Source organism: Dendrobates tinctorius, unplaced genomic scaffold (assembly GCF_039654945.1).
Source record: "Dendrobates tinctorius isolate UK_male_01 unplaced genomic scaffold, ASM3965494v1 ptg000120l, whole genome shotgun sequence".
Taxonomy (NCBI): domain Eukaryota; kingdom Metazoa; phylum Chordata; class Amphibia; order Anura; family Dendrobatidae; genus Dendrobates; species Dendrobates tinctorius.
Window position 1 is genome coordinate 27,574,670 of NW_027361788.1, and position 26,582 is coordinate 27,601,251.

A 26,582-nucleotide genomic window follows, 5' to 3' on the forward strand; every position below is an offset into this window, starting at 1 on the left:
GTGACTTGCGAGAAATACGCACCCGGTGTCCTTTAGAAAAGCCGGCAATTCAGTGCGCTATACAGTAAACTCACACTGACAGGTTTAATAAAGAAACGAAACAATAGATATAGACACATAGAATACATATATATACATGTCATTGAGACACACATATATATATATTTATATGTCACAGAGTTCTTCATAGCAGAATAGCCGCTAATTCAATTGCCGGCTTCTATCAAATCATTCCCCGACCCGACATGAAATGACACATGGTTTACATACAGTAAAGCAATTCATTTCATGTTTTTTTTTGTAAGTCGTTCATTAGTAATTAGATGAGGGTTGAGGTGTAAAATTTGGGAGGTGTAGGTGTTAATTTAAGGGGTTAATTCTTTGTAAAAAAAATGTGTGGGCTCCCGCATTGACAAATTACCGAGGGAGCCCACACATTTTTTTTACAACGTATTAACCCCTTAAATTAACACCTACACCTCCCAAATTTTACACATCAACCCTCATCTACACTGTGTTCCAAATTATTATGCAGAAAGAGTTTAGGAGTGATAAGGTTAGAATTTTTTTGTTTGTCATTTAAACTCATTGATGGTGATGTGTGTCAGGGCTCTTTATATCACTGAAAGCAATTGCAGATACCTGTGCAAATTAGTTTGCCAGGTGTATCCAAATAAAGGCAAGACTACTTAAGAAGGCTGTTCCACATTATTAAGCAGCCTACATTTTTTGCCAAAATGGGAAAAATAAAGGATGTGTCAGCAGCTGAGAAGCAACAAATTGTGGAGTATTTAGGTCAAGGCATGACTACAATCAACATTGCCAAGACACTTCATCGTGATCATCGCACAATCAAGAAGTATGTAGCTGATTCCCAGCACACACGTGTGCGTGCTGATAAGGAAAAATTGAGGACTCTTTCCAACAGGCAATTGTGTCAGGTTAAAAGAGCGGCTACAAAAATGCCTTGTCATAGCAGAAGACAAGTTTTTGAAGCTGCTGGTGCCTCCAACGTCCCCCGAACAACAAGATGCAGGGTCCTTCAGAGGTTTGCAGCTGTGCGTAAGCCATCCTGTCGACCACCTCTATCCACTACACACAAGCAGAAACGGCTCCAGTGGGCCAAACGATACATGAAGACTGACTTCCGAACTGTTTTGTTCACCAATGAGTGCCGTGCAACGCTCGATGGTCCAGATGGATGGAGTGGAGGATGTCTAGTTGATGGACACCCCATGAAAACACGGCTAATGGTCTCTTTTTGGTGTCTCTTTTTAATGGACACCCCATGAAAACACGGCTAAATACGCAACCACACCTTGCTTACGGATGACATACGGGGCACTATATAGGGGTCATTCATCCGTATTACACCTGTAAACTACGGACCGTATTTTGCGTCGGTTAGTGTGACCCCGGCCTAACTGGAAAAACCAGTACCGGTGTTGTCAATGTGCACCATCCGTGTGACATGTTGTGGAATAGAATGCAGAATTGAAATGACAGACATTTAGGTGATAAAAATGTGCAAATATAGAGATAGATATTGAGTAGGTTGATAGATGTCTGTGAGATACATACCGCAAATCGTGGCTTCTGTATGTAATTTTCTGTATTTGTATTAAGCTAATAAATGGAGAAAACGGTGACTTGGGAAGTGGGCCTTGGGGGGGGGGGTGAGGAGGAAATATTATTATTATTATTATTATTATTCATTTTTATAGCGCCATTTATTCCATGGCGCTTTACATGTGAAAAAGGGGCATACATAGACAAGTACAATAAACATGAGCAATACAAGGCACACACAAGTACAAAACGAGAGCGGACCCTGCCCGCAAGGGCTCACAGTCTTGAAAGTGAGAAGGGGCCTACTGGAAATCAGTCATCCTGAGCTGACCTTTTCCCCAACATTTTAAGTTTTGCCGACTTTGCTGTTATGTGTGTAACCATCTTAAAGTGGTTGTCTGACATGGAAAATACATTTTGCCAACCACAGGGATGTGTTTAAAGGAATTGTTCCACTTCGGAAAATAAAGTTTTTGCCATGAACTCTATTAGTAGTGAAAAATAACTAAACAAACTACTTTATTCACTCTCCCCAGGTCCATCACTGATTCTTCATTGCTACTATCTGTTAAAATCTGTAGCGCTGACATGACATCGACAGTGCTGCAGCCAGTCAGCTCTGATTATGTAAATAACATGAGCCTCTCAAGCTCATTGATTGGCTGTAGACAACAGGCACTGGAAGTAGCGACAGAGACTCAGAGCCGGACCAGAGGAGGGTGAGTAAAGCATGGTGGTGTTTTTTGGTGTTTTTTTTTTCACTACTAACAGGGCTTTTAGGGAAAAAATTGCTGAAAGGGGACAACCCCTTTAAAACAATAAACTAAGGCATACTCACCTACTTTTACCCCCATGGATCCAACACAGCCTGCATCGGTGGGCTGAACTTTCTTTGGTCACCTGGCTGCTGAGGCCTGTCATTGGCTGCAGCAGTCACTATACTGAGTAATGTATAATACTATATGCCTGGCTGGCTGTGTCCTGTTACCTTGTAAAACAATCGACCTCTGCAGTGCATGAAATATTACATAGAATCTCCATGTTAACCCTGGACAAGCTCAACAGAATGCAAAGAATGTTTCCCATCCTATAGGTTTCTATGGTATACGGCCGCTGTCCTGTGGATTCTGGAGTAATAGGCCGCTAGTGTAAAGTGCTTTATAAAGGGGCCTCTAAATGCCAAGCAGTGGCCTTGATCTGCACATTACACAATGGTCTCCATGATAAATGGGAATGTTACACCGTAACCTGCGGCCTCAGCAACTCAATAATGGGGTCAGAAATTTACAATTCTGAAGGTGTGAGCCCTCCACATCCAAACCCATCAGTAATGGTCTCTTTTTGGTGTTACTCTTATATAAATGATAGAAGGAGCCAGCTCACCGGTAAACATTAGCATGTCCTATTTTTAAAATGCAAGGGATAGAACGGGTCAGCTTGTCATCTCGGGGGGAGGGGGGGGGGAGATATAAGACGGCGACTCCTCACCCGAGAGGCATTTTGGATATATCATTTGAACACGAGACACCCAATTGGTCTGAACAAAAGACACGATCTGAGGTTGCACTACTATTAATGGTTTTATAATGTATTGTTATATGTAATGTTTTACATGCGCAGGACCTTAATTAGGTATCATGTGATCAGTTGCATGTCTTTCATTGGCCAGACTCTTATATATAGCTGAGTCGGACCAGAGACTGGGTATGGCTCTGATAAAGACCATGTAGGTCGAAACGCGTAGCCTTTTTTTCATCTTGGTCTGGTGTGGCTATATGGAGAGTTGAACTATGTATCATTTTACTCATTTCCAATAAAAGAAGATTTTATGCAGCTGGAGCGAATATTCTTTCTCCATGTTACTCTTATATACTGTCTAAATGCCACATCTGATGTAACATGCGTTTGGACTGGGGCAAGTTAGGCAGAATTACAAAAGTGGATATTTGGATAAGAATCTTTATTTTATTTTTTTTTACATTGATTCTGTAAAAATAAGTTCAGGTGACTTAGAGGAAAGTTGATCTAATCTTCTGACTTTAGCATGAATAACCATTTATCTGAAATTTATAAGGGTACTCCGACTTTGTAATCTGTCATTGAGGAATAGAAAGATTAGACATGTTGGATTTCAACATGCCCAATCTTTTTTTTAGATTACATTAACACCACTCTTACTCATGGGCTGTATATGGTTTACCATATAACTTCTGTTCTTTTTATGGCTCCGTTGCAGTGTCATACACAGGCCAAGGACAAAAGTGGCACTGTTTCTGAAGGAAGACTGTTATTGGCAGATTGATATTCAGCCAGGCGCATCCCTGACACCCAGCGGGGCGCATCCCTGACACCCAGCGGGGCGCATCCCTGACACCCAGCCGGGCGCATCCCTGACACCCAGCGGGGCGCATCCCTGACACCCAGCGGGGCGCATCCCTGACACCCAGCGGGGCGCATCCCTGACACCCAGCCAGGCGCATCCCTGACACCCAGCCGGGCGCATCCTTCACACCTAGCCAGATGCAGCTTTGAAACTCAGCTGGGCGCAGCCCTGACACCCAGGGGGATGCAGTCCTGACATCCAGCCGGACCCAGCCCTGACACCCAGCCGGACACAACTTTGAAACCCAGCCAGGCACAGCCCTGACACCCAGCCGGACACAGCCTATAAACCCAGCCGGGCACAGCCCTGACACCCAGCTGGTTGGAGCCTGATACCACTCCTTGAAGGACAACTAGGTGTCTCAGCAGTCATAAGCAATGTCTCCATCCTTGAGCCATCATCTGCCGTCTGTGTATATGGCCTTCAGTCTTTTCCTATGAGAAAACAGAAGGATTGATTATCACTCAGAATGTGCCATATTGATTGCATTCAATAAATGGTCATAGGAATAACCATATAGGAATACTTCACTATTGGAGATTTGTCTCTCCCGCGCCTCCACCTGCAGCAGGAAAAAAGCAGGACATTTAACAATTCCATTATTTGAAGGTTCTATGATTGGCAATCTGGCTAAAAGAATGGTGGGGATACAGGTGGGTTTACATCGGCACATTTGTCCCCATAGAGACTGCATCAGTCTGTGCAAAAGCACCTTTACATCAGCCCTTGAGAAACTGCTCCCCTAAATGTCTGCGCCCCGGTCATCAGTGTGCTGAGTGCCTGCATCTAGTGTAAGGTTTCCTATTCTGGCCCTGCCTGATAAACTTGGTAATATCTTAAATTGGCGCTTGTTATAGGATGAAATCCGCCCTTGTAGATCCAACTTATTTGGTCCCCAAATGCCTTTTATATATGTAAAATAGCAAACACAGCAGGTATCACCCACCCCAGGACCGGCACTACCTCTCTGCCACTGCTATGGTCCTTGTGTTTTGGATGCAGTGGTGACCTCTCCACAACAATGCACATCACCGCTGCAGCCAATCCCTGAGATCGGCGGCTCGGCTGATGTAGTCAGCACAAGAAGCCAAGTTCATTAATACAATTGTTGTTTGTATACTGTTTGCACGGTAGGATGTGTAGCGGACAACGATGCTTTTTCAGCCCACGTAAATGATCCGATCTACCCTAAAAACGACTAGTTTTACTCGAGCACCGATGGGAATATTAGCACGAACCAATGATAGCAAAAAACTCTGCATACAAAGAGGTTGTAACACTTCTGTAAGCTTAAAATATCACCACCTCACATCGGATTAACCCATAACGAGGAACCAATGTTCGCAGGGCCTGTCAGTAGAATACAGAGGCTCACAGACCTTTATTTTGTCAATGCAACAGTGACATTTGGGGTCAGAGTTCCAATATATACTGGGGTCTTATTGGATGACTCCCTCTTATACGGCGATAACAATGTTATATTTGGGAATTGTTAATCGTGCGACTTCCCTATTGGTCCTCACTTATGTTCCCATCTCCTTATTCTGTGAGAAGTACTGTCATGTTGACCCCATAGACAGAAATGTGGGATTCGTGACTCTTATGTCGCAGCTGTGTACGACAAAGCCGTGTACCCGGCCGGCCGTTGGAAATGTTTTCCTTCCAGAGGTACAAAGTTTATTTAGGGCTGAGGACGAAAAATCTCAGATCTGAAATATCTTCTTTTAAAATTTGAATCTCCTCTCCAGGGGTTACTTTTACTTCTCTGTGTATGGGGAGGAGGCCCTGGTGATGCCCTGTGCATGTTAATGACCTGGAATTCCTTCAGATGCCAAATTGTGGAGGAGACATCCCCTTGTACATTCCATACAGGGCAATGGAGGGAGGGCCGAGCGGGCTGAGGAGGAGGAGAGAGGCTGGAGGGCTCCAGGACTCACTTTCTCAAGTTCACAAACTGTCCTGCTGCTCAGGAGCTGAGAACGTATCACTGGGAGATGAATTTAGATTTCAGAGCAGTGTCTGATGTGGGGAGAAGATGTTACCCCATGGGATACTGGTAAGTAATCTACTATGGGGACGACGGGAACATGGTATATTTCTACATATCTGATATAGGAAGTAGTAAAGCAAAAAACATAGATGTCACGTCTGCATCACTGAAATAGACGTTGAGATGTATCAGAGGTGACCTTGATAATGGCCCATTTACACAGCCGATACAAGTCGTTCAGCGTTCATTTACATGATCTCGATGAGCAATGATCGGGACGGAACGATCGCTAATACGACCGTTCTGTGGCTATGTACAGAACAAGTTTTCGGCAGCACATCACCTCTTAACATGGGACAACGTCCTGCCCATCACAATGATTTTTATGCATCACCCGACAAATAATGCCGTCCGAGCACGGACCGCCCGTGGGTCTCCCGACCTGAATTCGACTGCTTCAGAATTGCCGTAGAGATTGTTGAGATCCCTGGTTGGTACTATCACCGTGATTATCAGACGTGGGAAATATATTTCTCTTTTGGCATGGCAGAGCTATCTGTCACCTGGGCAAAGATTCAGATTAGTACACAAGCCCTGCACCAAAATACTACAAAGTGGCGTTTGAGCACCCAGGACACATGCCTTGGTTGCTCACCATTTGACCATTACATGCTATAGTGGACATATCCCCTTTCCTAGTGATGATTGCAGCCTTTTTACCCCCACTACCCTCTCCCATATTCTTCCTCATGTTCTCCGGGATTCCCTCTTTCCCACGAACACACTTATCTCATTCAGATCATCTGGTTATAATTAAAATTCTAGTTATATTTAGGGAGGTCACAGCCCCCCTGACAAAGCGCTGATCTCATTCTTCCCCCCTGGCCTGTTGTCTGCACTGTGGACTGCAGTGTAATGGGATTTTCTGTGTCAGCAAAGTACCGATCACTTTGAAGACAATGCAATAGTTTGTAGGCTCGGGACCCCGGGTGTAAAGAGGTTCTCCAGAAATATACCATTATATTCCCTAATAGGCATTCACATAAGCTGGGAAAGATCCCACCCTATACATCATACAGTTACTAACAGAGGCTAAAGGAGATGTCCAAAAAAAAGAAAAAGCAAAAACATGGTAGCCTGTAGGCGACAGAGGCCAATGTACGCCCATACTGTGCCATATGTTTTTACATTTGTCAGGAGTTCAGACGTAAACCTCCCATAATAACAAAATAACAAAAAACTTTGACACTCAAATGATAAGTTTGTGACCCAAAATTCATATGAAAAATGAGGCTAGAACCACCACCATACAAAAAAACAAAAATGACCCTAGTGAAAAACAGATGTACTTCTGCAATGTTTCGGCATAAACATGCCTTTTTCAGGCCAAATCTGTTATGGAGTCCTCCATATAGTATAATACACTCCTCATAGTCCTTCATATATTAAAATACAGTGTTCAGTCCTCCATATAGTATCATACACTCCTCATAGTGCTCCATATAGTATAATGCACCGCCATAGTCATCCATGTAGTACAATTCACTTCCCATAGTATAATGCACCCCATAGTTCTTCATATAGTATAATGTACCGTATTCGCCATAGTCCTTGATACAGTATAATGCAGCCCACATATAGTATAATGCTGCCACCCCACAAAGTATAATGCAGCCAACCCACAGAATATAATATGGCCCTCTAAGTATAATACAGCCCCCCTCATATACTATAATGCAGCCCCTCCATAGAATATATGGTAGCCCCCTCATAGAGTATAATGCAGCCCCCCATAGAATATAATGCAGCCCCCAAAGAATATAATGTAGCCCCTCCATAGAATACAATGTAGCCTTCCTCATATAATATAGTGAAGCTCCCCATAGAGTATAATGAAGCCCCCCATACAATATAATCTAGCCCCCCCACAGAATATAATGCAGCCCCCATAGAATACAATGTAGCCCCCTCATATAGTGTAATGTAGCCCCCTCATAGAGTATGATGCAATCACCCCTCATAGAATATAATATATTTAATACATCCTCTCATAGAATATAATACAGCCCACCACCATAGAATATAATGTAGCCCCATAAGAGTATGATGCAATCCTTCCTCACAGAATATAATACACCCTCCCATTGAATATATTGTAGCCCCCCCATGGAATATAATGTAGCCCCCCCCAAGAGGCAGAGGGGAATGATGGGAGAGGGAGCGTCACATGACGCTCTCTCCTCCATCATTGCTTTGAACTGTACCGGCATAATAGAAGCTGGTATAGTTGAATGCGTCGGCACTAGCGGGGGAAAGTCGGCGCTGGCAGCAGGCGGGCCCCCCTGACTCACAGGCCCCATAGCAGGGGCCCTAGGCAGCTGCCTGGTCTACCTGCCGCCAACGCCGGCCCTGCTGACAAAACTGGGGCAACTGATCCAGGTTTGTAGGTCGCCTTGCTCGCACCGGCCTTTTCAGCTTTGCCCATAAATTTTCAATAGGATTGAGATCAGGGCTTTGTGATGGCCGTTCCAAAATATTGATTTTGTTATTCTTAAGCCACTTTGTTAACATTTTGGCAGTATGCGTCGGGTCATTGTCCATTTGGCAGACCCATTTCCTCCCAAGCTTTAACTCCCTGGCTGATGTCTTGAGTTGAGCTTCAGTATTGCCACATAATCTTTTTTTCTCATGATGCCAACTATTTTGTGAAGTGCACCAGTCCCTCTTGCAGCAAAACAACCCCACAACATGATGCTGCCTCCCCCCGTGTTTCACAGTTGGGATGGTGTTCTTAGGCTTCCAAGCTTCTCCATTTTTCCTCCACACGTAACGATGGTCATTATTTCCAAAAATTTCAATTTTAGTTTCATCAGACCACAGGATATGTCTCCAAAAATTAAAATAAATTTGTTCCTGTGTGCATTAGCAAACATTAATCTGTTTCTTTTATGTGTCTTTTGGAGTAATGACTTCATCCTGGCAGAGTGGCCTTTCACCCCATGTACCCCATGTTGATAAAGTACTGGTCTCACTGTAGATATTGACACAATCTTACCATCATCCACCATCATCTTCACAAGGTCTTTTGCTTTTGTCTTTCGGTTGATATGCACATGTCAGACCAAAGCACGTTCATCTCTGGGACACAGAACCTGTCTCCTTCCTGAGCGGCATAATGACTGGACATTCCCATCTTGTTTGTACTTGCGTATAATTGTTTGTACAGATGAGCAAGGCACCTTCAGGTATCTTGGAATTGTACCCAAGGATGAGCCAGACTTGTACAAGTCCACAAATCTCTTCCTGATATCTTGGCTGATTTCTTTAGACTTTCTCATGATGCTACACAAAGAAGCAGTGTGTTTCAGGTGTGCATTCAAATGCATCCACAGGTGTGTCTCTAATTAACTCAGATGTTGCCAAAAACATATGAGTAGTTTCCAAACACATGACATCATCATATGGGCAGTCCAGAATTGTTTAAAGGCATAGTAATCTTAGTGTATGTAAACCTTTTACTTTTTAATAAGTAAAACAAATGCCTTAAAACATTCTCTCTCTCATTATTCTGGCATTTGGAAAATAATAATTATGGTAATCCTAATTGACCTAAAACGGGAAAGGTTTATTCGGATTTCATGTCAGATATTGAGAAAAACATGCAGATGTGTCTTTTTATATAGTGTATGGAAACTTCTGGTTTCAACTGTATATACTTTGTGAATGCAGCGTTAATAGGTCCCAGGTAACGAGCCTGTGTACGTGTGCTGTAAGTTATTATTCTCCCCTTCTTGACATAAGAGGATGCAGCAGGAACATGGAGGAAGCTTCCCATTGTCCACATCCATGGATGAAGCACACTGTTTCCTGAGTTGCGGCTTCGGCCAGGAGGAGTCACACCCTGCCTCTTGACCCTTCTGTGATTCACCCCGGTCAGGAAACCTGACTGAGAACACAACGTCCGCTCCCCTCATCTTTGAATGGGTCCGCAGGGAGATCCCGAAATGGGGCAGCACATATACTGGCAAAACAATAAAATGGCAGATTTTCTGTATGGAACTTGGTTATTATATTGGGGGGTCTCGGATATGGGTTTTATTATGAAATGTTATACATATTTATTAACACATGGGGAATCTCATTTATCAAAAGTGTCTATTTCTCCGTCTGAGCTGAAATTCTGAGCACAGCCAATAATATAAGAGTGGCGCTGTTTGACATTTTCTTAATGTTTGCACTCTCTCTTGCAGCACGTGTAATAGTCTGGATGGTGGAAGCGAGTATGTGAAGGTAAGGATCCCTCTACCTCTTCTCACCATATGTTTATCCTAGGTCTGCCACCTGCTGCATCGCATTGAGGATTAGCGGCACCCAATACACAATGGATGATGTCAGTCTAATGAAGTCAAGTCCCATAGGGAGATGCTACAGACAGTAGTAGACGGGATATGCAGCACATCTCTATGGCCCTCTGTAATGAAAGTGGTCTACATTACTAGATAAACATTGCTTCTATCTTTCAAAGCAGCACCACACCTGTCCATATGTGGTATTGCAACTCAGACCCATTCACTTTAAAGGTGTTGTCCACCTATTGCAAAATAAATCATCAACGTGAAATCGTTGGGGGTCCAACACAAGTTCAGCAATTTGCAGCACCCAGAAAGCAAGATACCACCGGAATGAAGCAATGAATGGAGCGAAACAGAGCAGCCATGTATATTGCTTAGCGGCCACTGCTGAGTAGGAATTATATCTACCATTTGTTTCAGATGATTATAGGGGAGCCATGTGTTGGACCCCATAATGTTGATGATCTATCTTACAAATGGGTCATGTATAGTTCAGTCCTGGACAACCCCTTTAATAGATCTGTAATACCAGACTAAATCTGTTGACAGGAATGACTCTGTTTTTTGCAAAAAACAAGCAAACAGGTATTTCGAGATCTGGACAACCCCTGTAACTTTAGGCCTAATTCCTCATATTGAGGGTAAAAAATATCACATCTGAAATTGGTAACCTAAAATAAACCGATCCTTCTGCTTCCTCCCACCACTTCTTGGGTAGTCCACCAGTCTCTGGCATCCAGCCATGACTTCTGGACACTGACATGTGACTGATGCAGCCAATCACTGGCTTAGACCTCAGTGGTGTTCATTGCAGCCAATGATTATCTGCAGTGGTCACATGTCTTTATAGAAATATTATTGTTGGTGGACAAGATTAAGCCAATGGAGGACAATCAGCACGGTAGCGGACCCCCAGTGATTGGGAAGTTATGCACTATCCCGTGAATGGGGGATAGTTTCAATATTTGGCACAAACCCACAGGAAGTTTCATGACTAATATGTTACATGAAGTGGTGGAGTGAAGAAAGATTCCTAATAGTGCAAGAAGTTGGGGAATGCAGTAACGGCAATCATAATAGCTCCTAACTTCCCTGTCACCAAACCTCCCTGATCCCTTAATGACAAACCTGCCAATATAGAGATCAGGTAAATCATACCTGGCTAAAAAGGGTATTAAAGGGGTTGTCCGACCATAGCATCTTATTACTTATTCACAAGAGAGGTGATAAATTGTTGATCGTTGGGGTCCACACTCTGGGGTCCTCCATTTAAATGAAGTGATTGACCCTCATGTGCACCACTGCTCCATTTATTGTCTATAGGACTGGCTGAGATTGCCACGTTGGATATATTGCTGATCGTTGAGGTCAGATCCCCAGGAATCAGTACATTTTTGCCGGTCTTGTGGACAGGTGATAAGTTGCTAGAATGGTCCAACACTCCAGAATAAAGCAGATCTACTGAGGGGGCGAACCATGACCTTTATCTTTGTGTCATGCTCCGACCCTTCTGTACCTGCACCAGGCATAACATCCTATCAGCGTCTTCTGGAGTGCTCTTTTTAGGCTTCAAATATGACTTGGAGCTATATTTCTTTAAAAAAATGTCCTAAGAGAGTAGAAGTCATCTTTTGGTGGCTATACCCAGTTTTGGATCCTAATGAGTACCCTTTATTTGGAGGAGTTGTTGCTCTTGCGGCTCTCCGTACCGCCACATGTCTGCTTTCAGTTTTTTCGCGGCTTCACAAAATAGAGCATCTGTCAAGTGAATCCAGGCCAATAAGGACAGACACTTGTCTGTAGACTTAACCTTGCCAAGTACTCAGCTTTGTGAATTTACAAACCTTGGCAACCAGGAGAAATACTGCTTCCTACAAGCTGCAACTGCATGGACATGTATGGAGCAATATCTCCGCTATTAACAGTAGCATCACCCAAAAGCTTAGTAACATACAAAAAAGGTGCATTTTACTAAAATTTCATTTAAATAATGTAAGAAATATATAATGTTGTCACTATATGGCAGTATTTTGTGTGCTCTATAATGGAGCATTGTGTGGGCACCAGTACAATGGGAGCTGTACATGGCAATATTGGCCTGAAATTATATGGCAGTATCCGGGATTACGCTATGTTCAGCAAACATTACAAAATGGGGAGAGTTGGGGTCCTAATTTACTTGTAGCCCCCCACCTTATTGGCTATAAAACTCATTCTGACTCTTCCATTGAAACCTGTACTGTGTTGGCCTACAGATTTTGGCACATAGCACCAGGAAATTCCTACCGCAAAACACCACCCCAAAGATATTTTATGGTTTAGTATCTGCACATGGAGATGGGGTACAGGGGGAATGCTTGGCACTAGAGGCTGACATATCAATCTGTGCAGCTGCACAGAGGAACAGAAACTATTGGGGCAAATGGGGTTATTTTCCTTTTTAAAATTGATTGCCCATTTTTAGTATAGGCCAATAATGGACAATGGGGGGTCTGACTCTTGGCACTCCCTCCAATCAACCATGGACCTATGGGTGAACACTGCAACCACTTTGATATTTACATCAACTTGCAGGAAAGTTCATACTTGCCTATGCCATCCTTACACTGTCGAACTCCTCTGTCGTCAGTGATGAGAACAAAAGGATTGGAAGTTGGAAATCAGACATTCTGGATCCTCATCACCTACAACATCCTCTGTCGGGGTAGAGTCAGGAGCACCCCATACTCATTAGATTGTGGGCCGAGTCCTCCGAAATCGACAGGGTTTGACCTCTGTTAGTCTGATGTATATTGGGGACTCCAAGCCCCCACTGATCTCATATTGATAGAGTAGGCCCCCTATCTCTTTTGGATTGCTATTGAAGAGTAAGTGACCCCTGTACTTCTCTTGCATGGAAGGCCTCTACTGTGTTTCCTTTTGATAGACAGTAGGTCTACTGGTTTTAAAGCCGTTATTCACATTATCTATTTCAGCTGATTCCTATATCTCCTGAGTCCCCCATACTAAGCTCGGGCTGAGTGCTCCTGTGTTCTCCATAAGAGAGCCACCATCAGAATCCTTACCGCTCCCAACGAATGGATTGGTCGATGAAATCTAACAGTACAGATCCTTCCTTCCACTGACATTATGTGTTGGAATTTTATGGTGGGCCTTTAGCTGGGGTCCACTAGGAGTTCTTAATTTCCCCCATACACATCAGACTAACATAGTTCGAACCTTCCAATATTGTCAAGTCCAATAGTCCAATGTTTACGCCCCTCCCTGAATCTCCCCAGACAAATGATTTCATGTACAATTTCGGACCACCAATCTTTTTGTTCTCCCTGAGATAAGCAGCCATCAGATGTCTGACATCGGATCTCTCATAGAGAACACAGAGCTCACTATAGAGCGAGTGCTCCTGTGTATGGGGCGATTGGGCGAGATAGCTGCTGGCCAGACCATCGCTCATCCAGCAGCTATCTAAAGTGCATGGGGGGCTTTGCATTACCAGTACACACATAAAAAAGCAGGTCAGATTAACCCTTTAGTATATATTATAAATTTGTCACTTACGTGAAAAATTATCAGCAGAGCATTTCTATTTTTCATGTTAATGACTATTTTCTTAGAAAAATATTCAGGATTGAGAGTCCTCAGTAGTTGATACCTTTTAATGGCTAACTGAAAAGATGGTAATACATTGCAAGCTTTCGAGACTACTCAGGTCTCTTCATCAGGCTAGACTAATACAAAATCTGAAGTCACATATTTATGCACAATACAGCCTAGAAAAAATGCAATAGATAAGACAAGTGACGTGAAGCAGAACTATCAATATGGGAGAGGGAGAAACATAAATATAAACATTGGACCAGTTCATAGATAAGGAGTCTGGATGTTTTATGGTCCTCTGATTGGGGTCTAGTTCTGTGTTGCCCTGCAAGGTTTTAAAAGGAAATTCCTTAATTGATGTAAAAAGACATAAATCCATGCGACACATTCATTCCAGCACTGAGAGTGTCAAAGTTCGTCATAAATTTGTACTCCCAAACTCGTCTCTCTATCTGAGATGTGAAGTTACCTTTCAATACCAGTAATTTCATATCCATGCTGCTGTGATCAGGGATACAGAAATGTTTTGCCACAGGTAGATCCATTCTTTTTTCTCTTATTGTGTGACGATGAGCATTCATCCTTGTTCTAAGCTTTTGCCCTGTCTCCCCCACATACAGACCCCCAGTTGGACATTTAGTACAAATAATTAAGTACACCACATTAGATGTAATGCAGGTGAAAGTACCTGGGATCTTGTAGTCCTGATGTGAGTTGGGGATCTTTATCTTGTCCGTGGTCATTATAAATGGACAGGTTTTACATTTTTTCTGGTTGCAAGGAAAGGTTCCTGCAGCTGTTGGAGAGGACAGGGAGCTTCTGACAATGATGCTTCTTAAATTTGGGGGCTGCCTAAAACACAGCAGTGGGGGGTCTGGAAAAATTGATTTTAATCGGGCATCTTTTTGTAGTAAAGGTTGTAATTTCCGTGCAGCTCCCCTTAGCACCTCCAGATTTGGGTTGTAGGTGACTACTAGAGGCACTCGGTTATTTTCTTCTTTAGCTTTGTAATGTAGCAGGTGATTCCTTGACAATCTGGTGGCTCTTGTAATTTGGTTTTCAATTGTTCTTGGATGGTAACCCTGATTCAAAAAGGTTTTTTTGAGGCGACCAAGGTGTTTGTCTCTATCCATGGGGTTGGAACATATACGATTGTATCTGATGGCTTGGCTATAGATAATAGAGTTCTTTATGTGTTTTGGATGGAAACTGTCCCATTTAAGGTATGTTGGACGGTCGATTGGCTTCTGATACAGGGATGTCTCTATTTCATTGTTTTTTAGCTTAATGATGGTGTCCAAAAAATTAATCTCGGTACTGGAGTAGTTGAGTGTTAAATTGTTGGTGGGATGAAATTGATTAAACTGTTCGTGGAACGTCTTTAGCTGTTGCTCAGACTCCGTCCAGATGATTAAAATATCATCAATGAAGCGGTAGTAGGCCAGGGGCCTGATGGGGCATGAGGACAAAAAATCGCTTTCAAGCTTGGCCATGAAAAGATTTGCATACTGTGGAGCCATTTTACTTCCCATAGCTGTGCCAGTCTCCTGTAGATAGATCCTGTTGTCAAATTCAAAGTAATTGTGGGTGAGGATGAATTTTATAAGTTTCACCACGGCATCAGCATCAGTCCCTGTGTTTTCCATGAAGAATTTGCAGGCATGTAAACCATCTTGGTGTGGGATATTAGAGTACAAAGATTCCACATCCATGGTGGCCAGGATGGTTCCTTCTGGTAGAGGACCTATTGCTGCTAGTTTATTCAATAGGTCAGTTGTGTCCTGAATGTAGCTGGATGTATCCTTCACCAGTGGTTTAAGAATACCCTCTACCCATCCAGATACCTGCTCAGTGAGGGAGCAGGTATCTGGATGGGTAGAGGGTATTCTTAAACCACTGGTGAAGGATACATCCAGCTACATTCAGGACACAACTGACCTATTGAATAAACTAGCAGCAATAGGTCCTCTACCAGAAGGAACCATCCTGGCCACCATGGATGTGGAATCTTTGTACTCTAATATCCCACACCAAGATGGTTTACATGCCTGCAAATTCTTCATGGAAAACACAGGGACTGATGCTGATGCCGTGGTGAAACTTATAAAATTCATCCTCACCCACAATTACTTTGAATTTGACAACAGGATCTATCTACAGGAGACTGGCACAGCTATGGGAAGTAAAATGGCTCCACAGTATGCAAATCTTTTCATGGCCAAGCTTGAAAGCGATTTTTTGTCCTCATGCCCCATCAGGCCCCTGGCCTACTACCGCTTCATTGATGATATTTTAATCATCTGGACGGAGTCTGAGCAACAGCTAAAGACGTTCCACGAACAGTTTAATCAATTTCATCCCACCATCAATTTAACACTCAACTACTCCAGTACCGAGATTAATTTTTTGGACACCATCATTAAGCTAAAAAACAATGAAATAGAGACATCCCTGTATCAGAAGCCAATCGACCGTCCAACATACCTTAAATGGGACAGTTTCCATCCAAAACACATAAAGAACTCTATTATCTATAGCCAAGCCATCAGATACAATCGTATATGTTCCAACCCCATGGATAGAGACAAACACCTTGGTCGCCTCAAAAAAACCTTTTTGAATCAGGGTTACCATCCAAGAACAATTGAAAACCAAATTACAAGAGCCACCAGATTGTCAAGGAATCACCTGCTACATTACAAAGCTAAAGAAGAAAATAACCGAGTGCCTCTAGTAGTCACCTACAACCCAAATCTGGAGGTGCTAAGGGGAGCTGCACGGAAATTACAACCTTTACTACAAAAAGATGCCCGATTAAAATCAATTTTTCCAGACCCCCCACTGCTGTGTTTTAGGCAGCCCCCAAATTTAAGAAGCATCATTGTCAGAAGCTCCCTGTCCTCTCCAACAGCTGCAGGAACCTTTCCTTGCAACCAGAAAAAATGTAAAACCTGTCCATTTATAATGACCACGGACAAGATAAAGATCCCCAACTCACATCAGGACTACAAGATCCCAGGTACTTTCACCTGCATTACATCTAATGTGGTGTACTTAATTATTTGTACTAAATGTCCAACTGGGGGTCTGTATGTGGGGGAGACAGGGCAAAAGCTTAGAACAAGGATGAATGCTCATCGTCACACAATAAGAGAAAAAAGAATGGATCTACCTGTGGCAAAACATTTCTGTATCCCTGATCACAGCAGCATGGATATGAAATTACTGGTATTGAAAGGTAACTTCACATCTCAGATAGAGAGACGAGTTTGGGAGTACAAATTTATGACGAACTTTGACACTCTCAGTGCTGGAATGAATGTGTCGCATGGATTTATGTCTTTTTACATCAATTAAGGAATTTCCTTTTAAAACCTTGCAGGGCAACACAGAACTAGACCCCAATCAGAGGACCATAAAACATCCAGACTCCTTATCTATGAACTGGTCCAATGTTTATATTTATGTTTCTCCCTCTCCCATATTGATAGTTCTGCTTCACGTCACTTGTCTTATCTATTGCATTTTTTCTAGGCTGTATTGTGCATAAATATGTGACTTCAGATTTTGTATTAGTCTAGCCTGATGAAGAGACCTGAGTAGTCTCGAAAGCTTGCAATGTATTACCATCTTTTCAGTTAGCCATTAAAAGGTATCAACTACTGAGGACTCTCAATCCTGAATATTTTTCTATCTACTGGCTAACACGGTACAAAGATATACATCTTTCCTGTATTTTCTTAGAGTGACCTAGACCTCAATCTCAGATGTTCCCCATGACCTCACATTCCTGCCCCCCTCCTACCGCAGCAGCAGAAACTTCATTCATTCATACATGCAGTAGCCCTCTTCTCCCAACCTTAAAAAAAAAATCCCTAGAAAGGGGGAGGTGTAAGCCTGGAGAGGCATAAAAGGGAATTGGGAGATAAGAGCAGAAAAGGAGAGAATGGAGGAGGGGGAGACAGGGAGGAGAGGCTTTGGCCAGAGCTGATTTTCGATGAGCGCTCCTCCCATGATGCTCTTTTGACAAGGATGAGGTAATGCTCCAAGCATCAGCCTGCAATCCAACAGCAGCATCAGCACCAGTAACCACCGCCGTCAGTGGCACAAGCCACTCCGCAACCACCAGCCGACGAGGAGATTTATCATAACTCAACGTCCTTATTTGGTTTTTCCCTATTTTTTCTAAATTTGGATGGAGGATTTGATCTCACCATGACTGAACGGTGCAGTTTATGGAGCGCTCTGTCAGCTGCAGCATGCTGCTTCTACCGGGGGTCTTTCATGCAGGTGCAGGTAAGGACCCACAAGAAATAAACCATCAAATACCATATTTACATATCCATCTACCCTTAACAGGTAGATGGGCATAGCATGTAGTCGCCACCTAAGTGGTTGCATGGGTCCAACCTGCCAATCTTAACCAGAAAGAAGTTGATATAGACGCAGGATGTTACATATAGAGGTTGGCGTCTATATGTTGATGTAGAAATTAATGTAGACGGAGCAGAAAAACTCTTATTTCCTTGAAAGGAGCCTTGGCGCAGTAAATGAAGATTACCAGTGGAAGGAAGTTTTGGGGTTTACGATAGATGCCCAGACTAAAGCCGGTCTAAGGTGATGTCAGTGGTTTATGGTATAGAACAGAGCCGGGGTTAAACACGTGTGTGAATGCGTCCCATCAGGATCGTACAGGAGTGCTGCAGACCCCATGTATCCTGGCATAAGCATCATTTTATCATTAAATGCCAACCACGTTATATCATTGCGTGTCTGCAGACGTGGTTATATACATTTTTACATTGTAATATTGTCGTTCCGGGTGAGGGAATTGTGGATGCCTGTGGATTTTAAGTCTATTGCGTACCATTGTTTTCTGTTTTGTTTGTTTTTTTTTTAAAGAGGATTTATAAAGTTTATTGCCCTGTAAATGATGGCCTGTATCTGATAATATTTCACAATTTATGAAATGGCAGAAGGTACCGAATTCTGTAGGTGAAAGTTATGGATAGGCGTCAATCACCACCCCCTCCACCCCCGAAGTAATTTTTTGTATTTTGGCACTGCGAGGGTTACGGAGACCGGGTGATGGAGCAATGTATGAATGACTGGGTGTTACTCCGGTGACGTCAGTATATCTGCACCTCCGCCAATAGCTTATTACCATGATCTTACAGCCATGACATCATTTCTAACCAATGACAGACCAGACAGCATATGCAGTGCCTACCGGTTAGGGGTGATCTACAGACCAACCCCCCCCCCTCCAAAAATTAGATAGACTAGGAGGAAAAAAATCATTACAGGTGTATTCCAGCTATTGTTCTTGTAGCAAGCTAAACCCATGACAATACGTATTATATATTATATGACTTACCAAAGGGTTAATATGGGAAGCCATGTGTTGTGCCGCAACCGGCACGGAGATGGTATCCTCAGGGGAGAGATCAGATACCACGGACCCTCAGGATATAGTCAGATGTGCAAAATGAATTGAATCGGAAACATGGAGCACTTACAAGCCGGATGACCACAAGGCACAAGCAATATCCATTTTTTTTTTTTACCATGGAGGTCAGCCATTATTGGCCATGTGTGTCAGCGTGGTGGGTGTAAAGTGGTGGGTTGTGGTCAGATGGTATCACATATATATGTATTCGTGTGTGTGTGTATATATATATATATATATATATATAATCTATATATACATAAATACATACATACATACATACACCCATACACATATATATATATATATATATATATATATATATATATATATATATATATAATATACCATAATATAAATATGTATGATTTTTTTATGCATTATTTTTCTGCATAAAAGCCGCAGCAAAAATTACGTGTATTTTTGGTTCATCAATCTTTATGCATCTTTTGAAGGCTTTTTTAGCACATTTTTTGATGCTCAGCTATTTTGATCTCCATGCAGGGAAAAACTGCAGTAAAAACACTGAAAGAATTGACAGGCTGTTATTTAAAAACAATGTACCATCGATAAAAAAAAAAGCACATCACGTGGATGAGATTTTAGAAATCTCATTTATTTTGTTAGTGTAAAATGCACACAAAAAAAAAAAAAAAAGCATCCGAAATGTTACGTGTGAACAAGGCCTTAGGGTACAGACACCATACCCTTCCACAGATAGGCAAAACAAAACAAAAAATATCCATCAGCTCTCTAAGATTGTACTGTTACCCATCATTTTTGGAGTGCTGCCGTTTTTTGCTTTTTATTTTGCGTACATATATGCATAGATTTTCATATAGTGATGTCATATCCCGCCACGCTCTGCAGATATATAGCACGGTAATATATTCTCACCATGTCTGACATTCTGCATCTCCGTTCAGAAGCATTTTCAGCACAGACCCCCATCCCCTCTCAACCGCCCCTCCCTGTCCATATACTAGTAAAATCAATGGATGGATGGTGACGGATTTGTGGCAGTAGACAGATCTGGTAAGAAGGAAGTTGTCAGACAGAGAAGCCGCAGCCTTAACAGGATTGGGTTGATATGGTAACTGCATCTACTTAAAGCCTCGGTCCCTCCAGGGGATATTTAGGCTGAATGTCCCCCCACCAGTAATTAGAGCGGCCTCCCCTTATTCACAGCATGGACAGAACTGCAGGATAATTGTGCTGTGGTGTGCAAAGGTTGTCTAATGGAGAGAGAAAGGCTTGTCGGAGGAGACGGGGTCCTTGGAGGCTCCAAATATTATGTGTAACGCCAATACTATGAAGGGGGGCACTAGAATAAATCTTGTCTTACATCATTTACACCTTCATTTTTCCAGATTGTCCTGCCATTGATAATAGCAAATATAGCAAGCAAAACCCTGCAAATCCTTTGGTCATGTTTCCCCCATTTTTTTCCCATTGTATAATAGTTGGACTCTGCATCGTTGGTGTAACTTGAAACTTATGTACCCCAATGCAAAATCTTCAATGGGCACCCAACTATCAGGGTCTTCTCCAAAGGGATCTTAATGCTTGGATATAAGTGCAACCTTTGCACCCAGATGACTGCAAATATGGAAGAAAATATTGGTATAAATCTTATCAGAAAAGTTGCCTACAGCAAAAGATATAAGGCTGCATTTCCCCCCATAGTCTAGCCATCGATATAGTATTTGTGCCCTAAAAAAAAGATTTAATCCAATGCCATAAGATTTTTTTCCAATGTCGTCCCCCCCCGTATGTTTTGCATTGCATGTAATATTTGCAGCCCGCCATATGGGTCAAGGTAGAAATAATACGTGCAGTGCAATGCAATTAATGTGGGGCAAACCCTGGAATAAATCACGTGATGTGAGCAGCTGCCGGTCGGGGACAGAGACCTCTGGATTTACTTTAATTAATCTGATGATGGGCGGGAAAGACTTGTTACTGTTCCCCTAATTTCCCAGTGGGCTCGCTAGCTGCAAATACCTTACATTTAAGCGATCTCCAGTCAGTATTAAACATTGACATTTTCTACCAATCTCCCAAAACGCCAATAGGATTGTGAATTCAGATACAATGTGCTGACAGTGCACCCAGGAGTCGGGTGGTAAAATAATGCCGAAACCCCAAATATAATCAAAAGATTCCTTTTTGACTTTTGTACCTTTTAAATAGAAGCGATTTTTTTCATTTTGAGTGACGCCCAGTCCCGAATGGGTGTCGGGAAGTTATCAATGTTGTTTAATAGGGTTAATGGGTTGTTCCCAAATTTATTCCAAATTATTCCCAAGTTATCAGTTTTATGTAGGATAGGGGATGACGTGCTGATTATGGAGGTCTGAGCTCTGGAGCCCTGAGATTAAGGCTGCAGAGCCCCATTTTGAATGGAGAGAAGGTCAAGCATGTGCTCTTCCCCGATCCATTGTCTATGGGACTGCTAGAGAAAGCTGAGTACTTTGCTCCGCTGACACATAGACAATAAAGGGAGCGAAGGTTGAGCACGAATATCTGACCCATTCTTTGATTCAATATCCCCTTTTTTGAGGGGTTAGAGCTTAGAGGCCCCAAGTAATTGGCAAGTTTTTCCCTATCAATCTTTATTTTGGGAATAACCCTTTAATGGTGTATTGCTATCATAGGATATTCCTTAAATGTGCGTGGCATATCTCAATTCCTATCTTGAGAATGGGGTCCTGTCTGTGAACAGGTGGGCATCTTTCTCCATTTACTTCTATGGGGGTTCCAGAAATCGACAGAAGTAAACGGAGAGAGATGCACATGCACGGCTACCCCGATTCACAGTAGACCGAGATAGGGCTACATTATGGAGGTGTAGGACCCAAAGATGAGATCAGACTTTCATCTAGTGGTGCAAAGGGAGACATTTAACCCAAGAGTTTCCAGTCTAATTCTACAGGAGAGCACATCAAGGCTGTGATTTAGTACAGGGATCCAGCTGACTCAGGGCATTACATCATTGCTTTTCCAGCGTGGGAGGAAGAGGGGGCCGCACACGGACGGGTGATCGGCTCAGGTGTTCCTGTGGCCACAAAAGCTCATTACAATGCAGACGATGCCTCTAAACCGTCTGTATTATTCAACGAGCCAGACCAGCTTTGATACGATTTTCTGCGGAGGGGGATTATCTCATGCTGGCGTGGGCTATGGGCAGAGAAAAGCGGAGACTAGTAACTGCCACCTGGACTGATAAAGAATAAATGCCTTAATTCTCTTTCATGCTCCGCTCTAAACCTATCCACTAATATTCTGAGCCGTCAACGCCATATGTGAAAGGGAATTACCAGCCGGAATTAAATGGCTGATGCTGATCCTGTTAAACTCGGGTCACGTAGCTGTTCTGTAAGTAAAGAAACATAAGTGGCAAATTACACAACTTTCATTGGTTTGTGCTGTCATCACTATCCGGGGTGAAGATTAGTGATGTCATGGTACAGTAGCAGTGATGTCACTGAATGATACATGTCCCTAGGGAGCAGATAAAACCAGCGTCATTGATTTCTTCACATGATCATCCACCATGGGCTTTGTTATCTATGTGAGACCCATGATCTTTGAGCACCCTGGTTGACAATATGTGTATTTTGCTCATAATGAAATTATGTGTATACAGTGTATATATATATATGTATATATATATATATATATATATATATATATATATATATATATATATATATATAGGTGTATATATGGGGTGCAGAGGTAATAGTTGCAGTCAGACCTTGGTGGCTAATGGAGTCCAAAATCCCACTTAAGACATTAGTATAAATTGTACATGGCAGGTGATTATACTGCACTCTATATGGAGTATGTAATTTGGGGTAAAGTCAAGACTGATGGCCTTGAAGCAGCTAAATGTATAATTAAAGAGGAATTATCACATTGAATGATCATACTAATAGTCCCTGAGTTAAAGTGTCCTCACGTGCTCTATTTGGTCATTTCTTAATGCTTCCATACATATGGCCCAGAACACATAGCACCGACTACATAAGCCAATGTTGGACTTTTTCGGACAATGCAACCATTGGCTAAAAGAAAAAAAAAATGGAATGCACCCAACCAGTGTTTAGGACAAATGTTTGATACAAATGATCAAGCGAGCCAAACATCATTCGTTATGGTCGGAATTGGCCGTATTATCTAGTATCAGCTCCTTTAGTTATAACTAGGACTACTACTATCAAGTTCTATGTCACTCATCTTTCTCAGTCTCCAGATTTCATGACCCTATATTGCAGCAAAACTAGACAGATTTGTTAGACTCTAGGTCCCAAAACTAAGTCAGACTAGTTACATATTTACGGAGCAGCAGGGGATGACAAGCGGTATTGGAACGTTAGAGACAGTGTTACATTTTTCCCATTTTAATTTTTTTGCCCAGTTCTGATGATGAATACAGTCCACTGATTAAGAGTTATGTCAATACATTGGTGCCAGAAAAACAAGAACAGCACCAGCAGTCTTTCCATCTGTCCATATTAGCCCGGCACCACATGTCCATATTAATATGAGAGCTGCCGTATTTATAGTCTTGATCTGTAGAGAAGGATCCCTGACTTATTTCCAGAAGCCACTGGATCGGTGGGGAGTGAGGTGACAGATTAAGTAAATTGAGTTTTCCTCTATTAACATAAGAGACGGTTCTCACTGAAGTTGTAGAATTGCATTTTGCTGAATACGTGATGAATGAAGTCGTATGGGTTTTATAATGGTCTTCATGTCCCGACAGTTCTCCAAGGAGAAGTACATCTTGGACACTCCTCCAGAGAAACTGCATAAGGAATTAGAGGAAGAACTAAAACTTAACAGCTCAGACCTGCGCAGCCACGCCTGGTACCACGGGCGCATACCACGAGAGGTAACGTGGTGTTTACTCTTTGTTGCCACCTCCACTTTTCATGCTAACAACTTTGATGGGGAGTAATTTGTGCTTGTTCTTCCATTGACACAGGTGTCAGAGAGCTTGGTGCAGAGAAATGGGGACTTTCTTATTAGAGACTCATTGACCAGTCTGGGCGACTATGTACTGACCTGTCGATGGAAAAACGAGCCTCTACATTTCAAGATCAACAAAGTGATGGTGAAAACCAGTGACAGCTACACCCGGATACAGTATCTGTTTGAACAGGAGAGCTTTGATAACATCCCAGCCCTGGTGCGCTTTTATGTTGGAAGCCGAAGGGCAGTGTCTGATCAGAGTGGTGCGCTCATCTACTGTCCTATCAATCGTACCTTTCCACTACGATACCTGGAGGCCAGTTATGGGCTCTCCCCGGGCAGGCATGGCTCTCAAAGCCCCCAGAAGGGACATATGAAGAGAAGAAGTATCACCATGACTGATGGTCTAACTGCAGACAAAATCATCAAGAGCAACGGTTGCCCAAACAGGTATGGGGAACAAAATTTTTGGAAAGGTGAAGGAGTTTAGGAACATGTATCTATATCGTCTTCGCCATCTCATTTCTTTTGGTGGTCCTTGTAGGTGGGTAGGCTCTAATGGTTTTAATTTCTTCTTCCAGCACCTCCTCCCCACACCATAGAGATATCATCAGGAGCTGTGCAGTCAGCGTAGACCAAATCCAAGATCTCCATTCTCCAATGTCCCCCATTTGTGAGACCCCCGGATCCCCGGCCTATAGTACAAGTATGTACAAGGGTGAAAAGATATACTTTTTACATTCTAGGGTGGTAATGGTTATCCCACGTCTTTATGTATTAACCATATAATATATGCTTATGTTTGTTCAGTTGTCAGGGTGAAGCCCCAGGGAACCCCTGCGCCAAGTGTGACACCAGGCTCCCCGGTACTGAGACGATCCAGTGAACCTCACGTAAACTCACCAAATAATAAGGCTACATTAAACTTGGCTGAAAGTTCCCACTCCACACCCAGTCATGGATACCCACAAATCTCTCCCTCGCCCTCAATAAACAGTTATAGCGACCCCGATAACGGACATTACTGCCAGCTACGCCCAGCCTCTCCGACACACGACAGTCACAACAAACCTCTGCCACCCAAAAGCTACGTGGAAAGGTTAAAAGTTGATGAAGGTGTCAGGGCAGGCGTCAACCGTGCAGTGGAAGATACCGACAAAGACAGACTCTCTTTTACTATCCCAAGCATAGAAATGAAATCTTTCTTCAACCCATCAGCGTTCAAGTCCATGCTGATTCCTGCGGACAATAAGCCCCTAGAGATGTGTATCCTGAAGAAGGTCAAGGAGTTATTTTCTGAGGTCGATGCAAAAATCATTGCCAAGCATATCACCAAAACTGACTGTGAGGTGAGGAGCGCCGCTATCATCAGTGGAAAGGTGTACCTGACATATGATTGTCTATTCTTAGTTCTCACAGCGGACTTCAGTTCTCTTTTCCAGTCTCCTGAATTGTAAATCTGTTTCGCTATGCTCTGATACAGTTCCTGAATCCAACTTAATAAAGGTCAGACCATAGGGTAACGGTACGCCCAAACTGGTGTTGGTTCTCTCTTGTAAGAGAACCGGGCCGATTATGCTAATGACACTTGGTCAGAGTTTGATCTGAGTGTCATGTGAGTGTGCTCTTATCCTCTCGCATGAGAAAACATAGCGCAGGTGCGGAGAAGACAGAGAACTTAATTTCTCCATTGACTGATGACATCTGAGTGTAGTCCGATGTTTCACACGCACCCATAGACTTGTACCCAAATACCGAGGTCACTTGTAGCATGCTGAGATGGTTTTCTCATGCTGAATCGGCATTAGATATGCACTGCTCTGTAGAGTAACACTGGTCCGAGTGCTATATGATAGAACACTCAGACGTGTTATATGGCAGCTTGAGCGTACCCTAAAGGTGATGATTTTCTTCCCCAGCATTATACCTGTCTATGAGGTCTGATTGCATTACGTTTACCCAACCCCCCCGCCCCCCAAAAAAAATCCCTTAAAGTAATCTTCTTTAAAAAAAAAACAATAAACACTTTTAGATTCCCTGTCAGTGTTAAATGATAGTGGTTGACTATTAAAGCCCCCTATATATTAGCAAACTATAGAAGCCACTACAAAAACCATCTCTTACATTGGAGGACCCTTGCAGTACAGCACCTGTTAGTTTCAGTGGGCATTGTGACATACCATATTTTTCCCTGTGGTGGCCTGCAGGGAAATTGAACATTTACGGATTACAGGCGATCACTCGGGATCTCAGAATTGTGAT

At 42.8% G+C, this 26,582-nt stretch overlaps 1 protein-coding gene across 9 annotated transcripts in view; it reads left to right on the forward strand.

Moving 5' to 3' along the window:
• SH2D3C (SH2 domain containing 3C) overlaps nucleotides 1-26,582 on the forward strand; it is a 93,444-nt gene that overhangs the window by 58,213 nt on the left and 8,649 nt on the right. For 5 of the 9 annotated variants that reach the window (XM_073540960.1, XM_073540955.1, XM_073540959.1 and 2 more), the window contains exons 3-8: nucleotides 2,106-2,288; nucleotides 10,193-10,232; nucleotides 24,112-24,240; nucleotides 24,334-24,770; nucleotides 24,902-25,026; nucleotides 25,131-25,669. In XM_073540960.1, the coding sequence (XP_073397061.1) occupies nucleotides 2,106-2,288; nucleotides 10,193-10,232; nucleotides 24,112-24,240; nucleotides 24,334-24,770; nucleotides 24,902-25,026; nucleotides 25,131-25,669 (1,453 nt within the window). Of the gene's footprint in view, nucleotides 1-2,105; nucleotides 2,289-5,906; nucleotides 6,009-10,192; nucleotides 10,233-17,908; nucleotides 18,188-24,111; nucleotides 24,241-24,333; nucleotides 24,771-24,901; nucleotides 25,027-25,130; nucleotides 25,670-26,582 lie in introns of those variants that run through there. The other 4 variants (XM_073540958.1, XM_073540957.1, XM_073540961.1 and 1 more) reach the window with 3 other exon arrangements.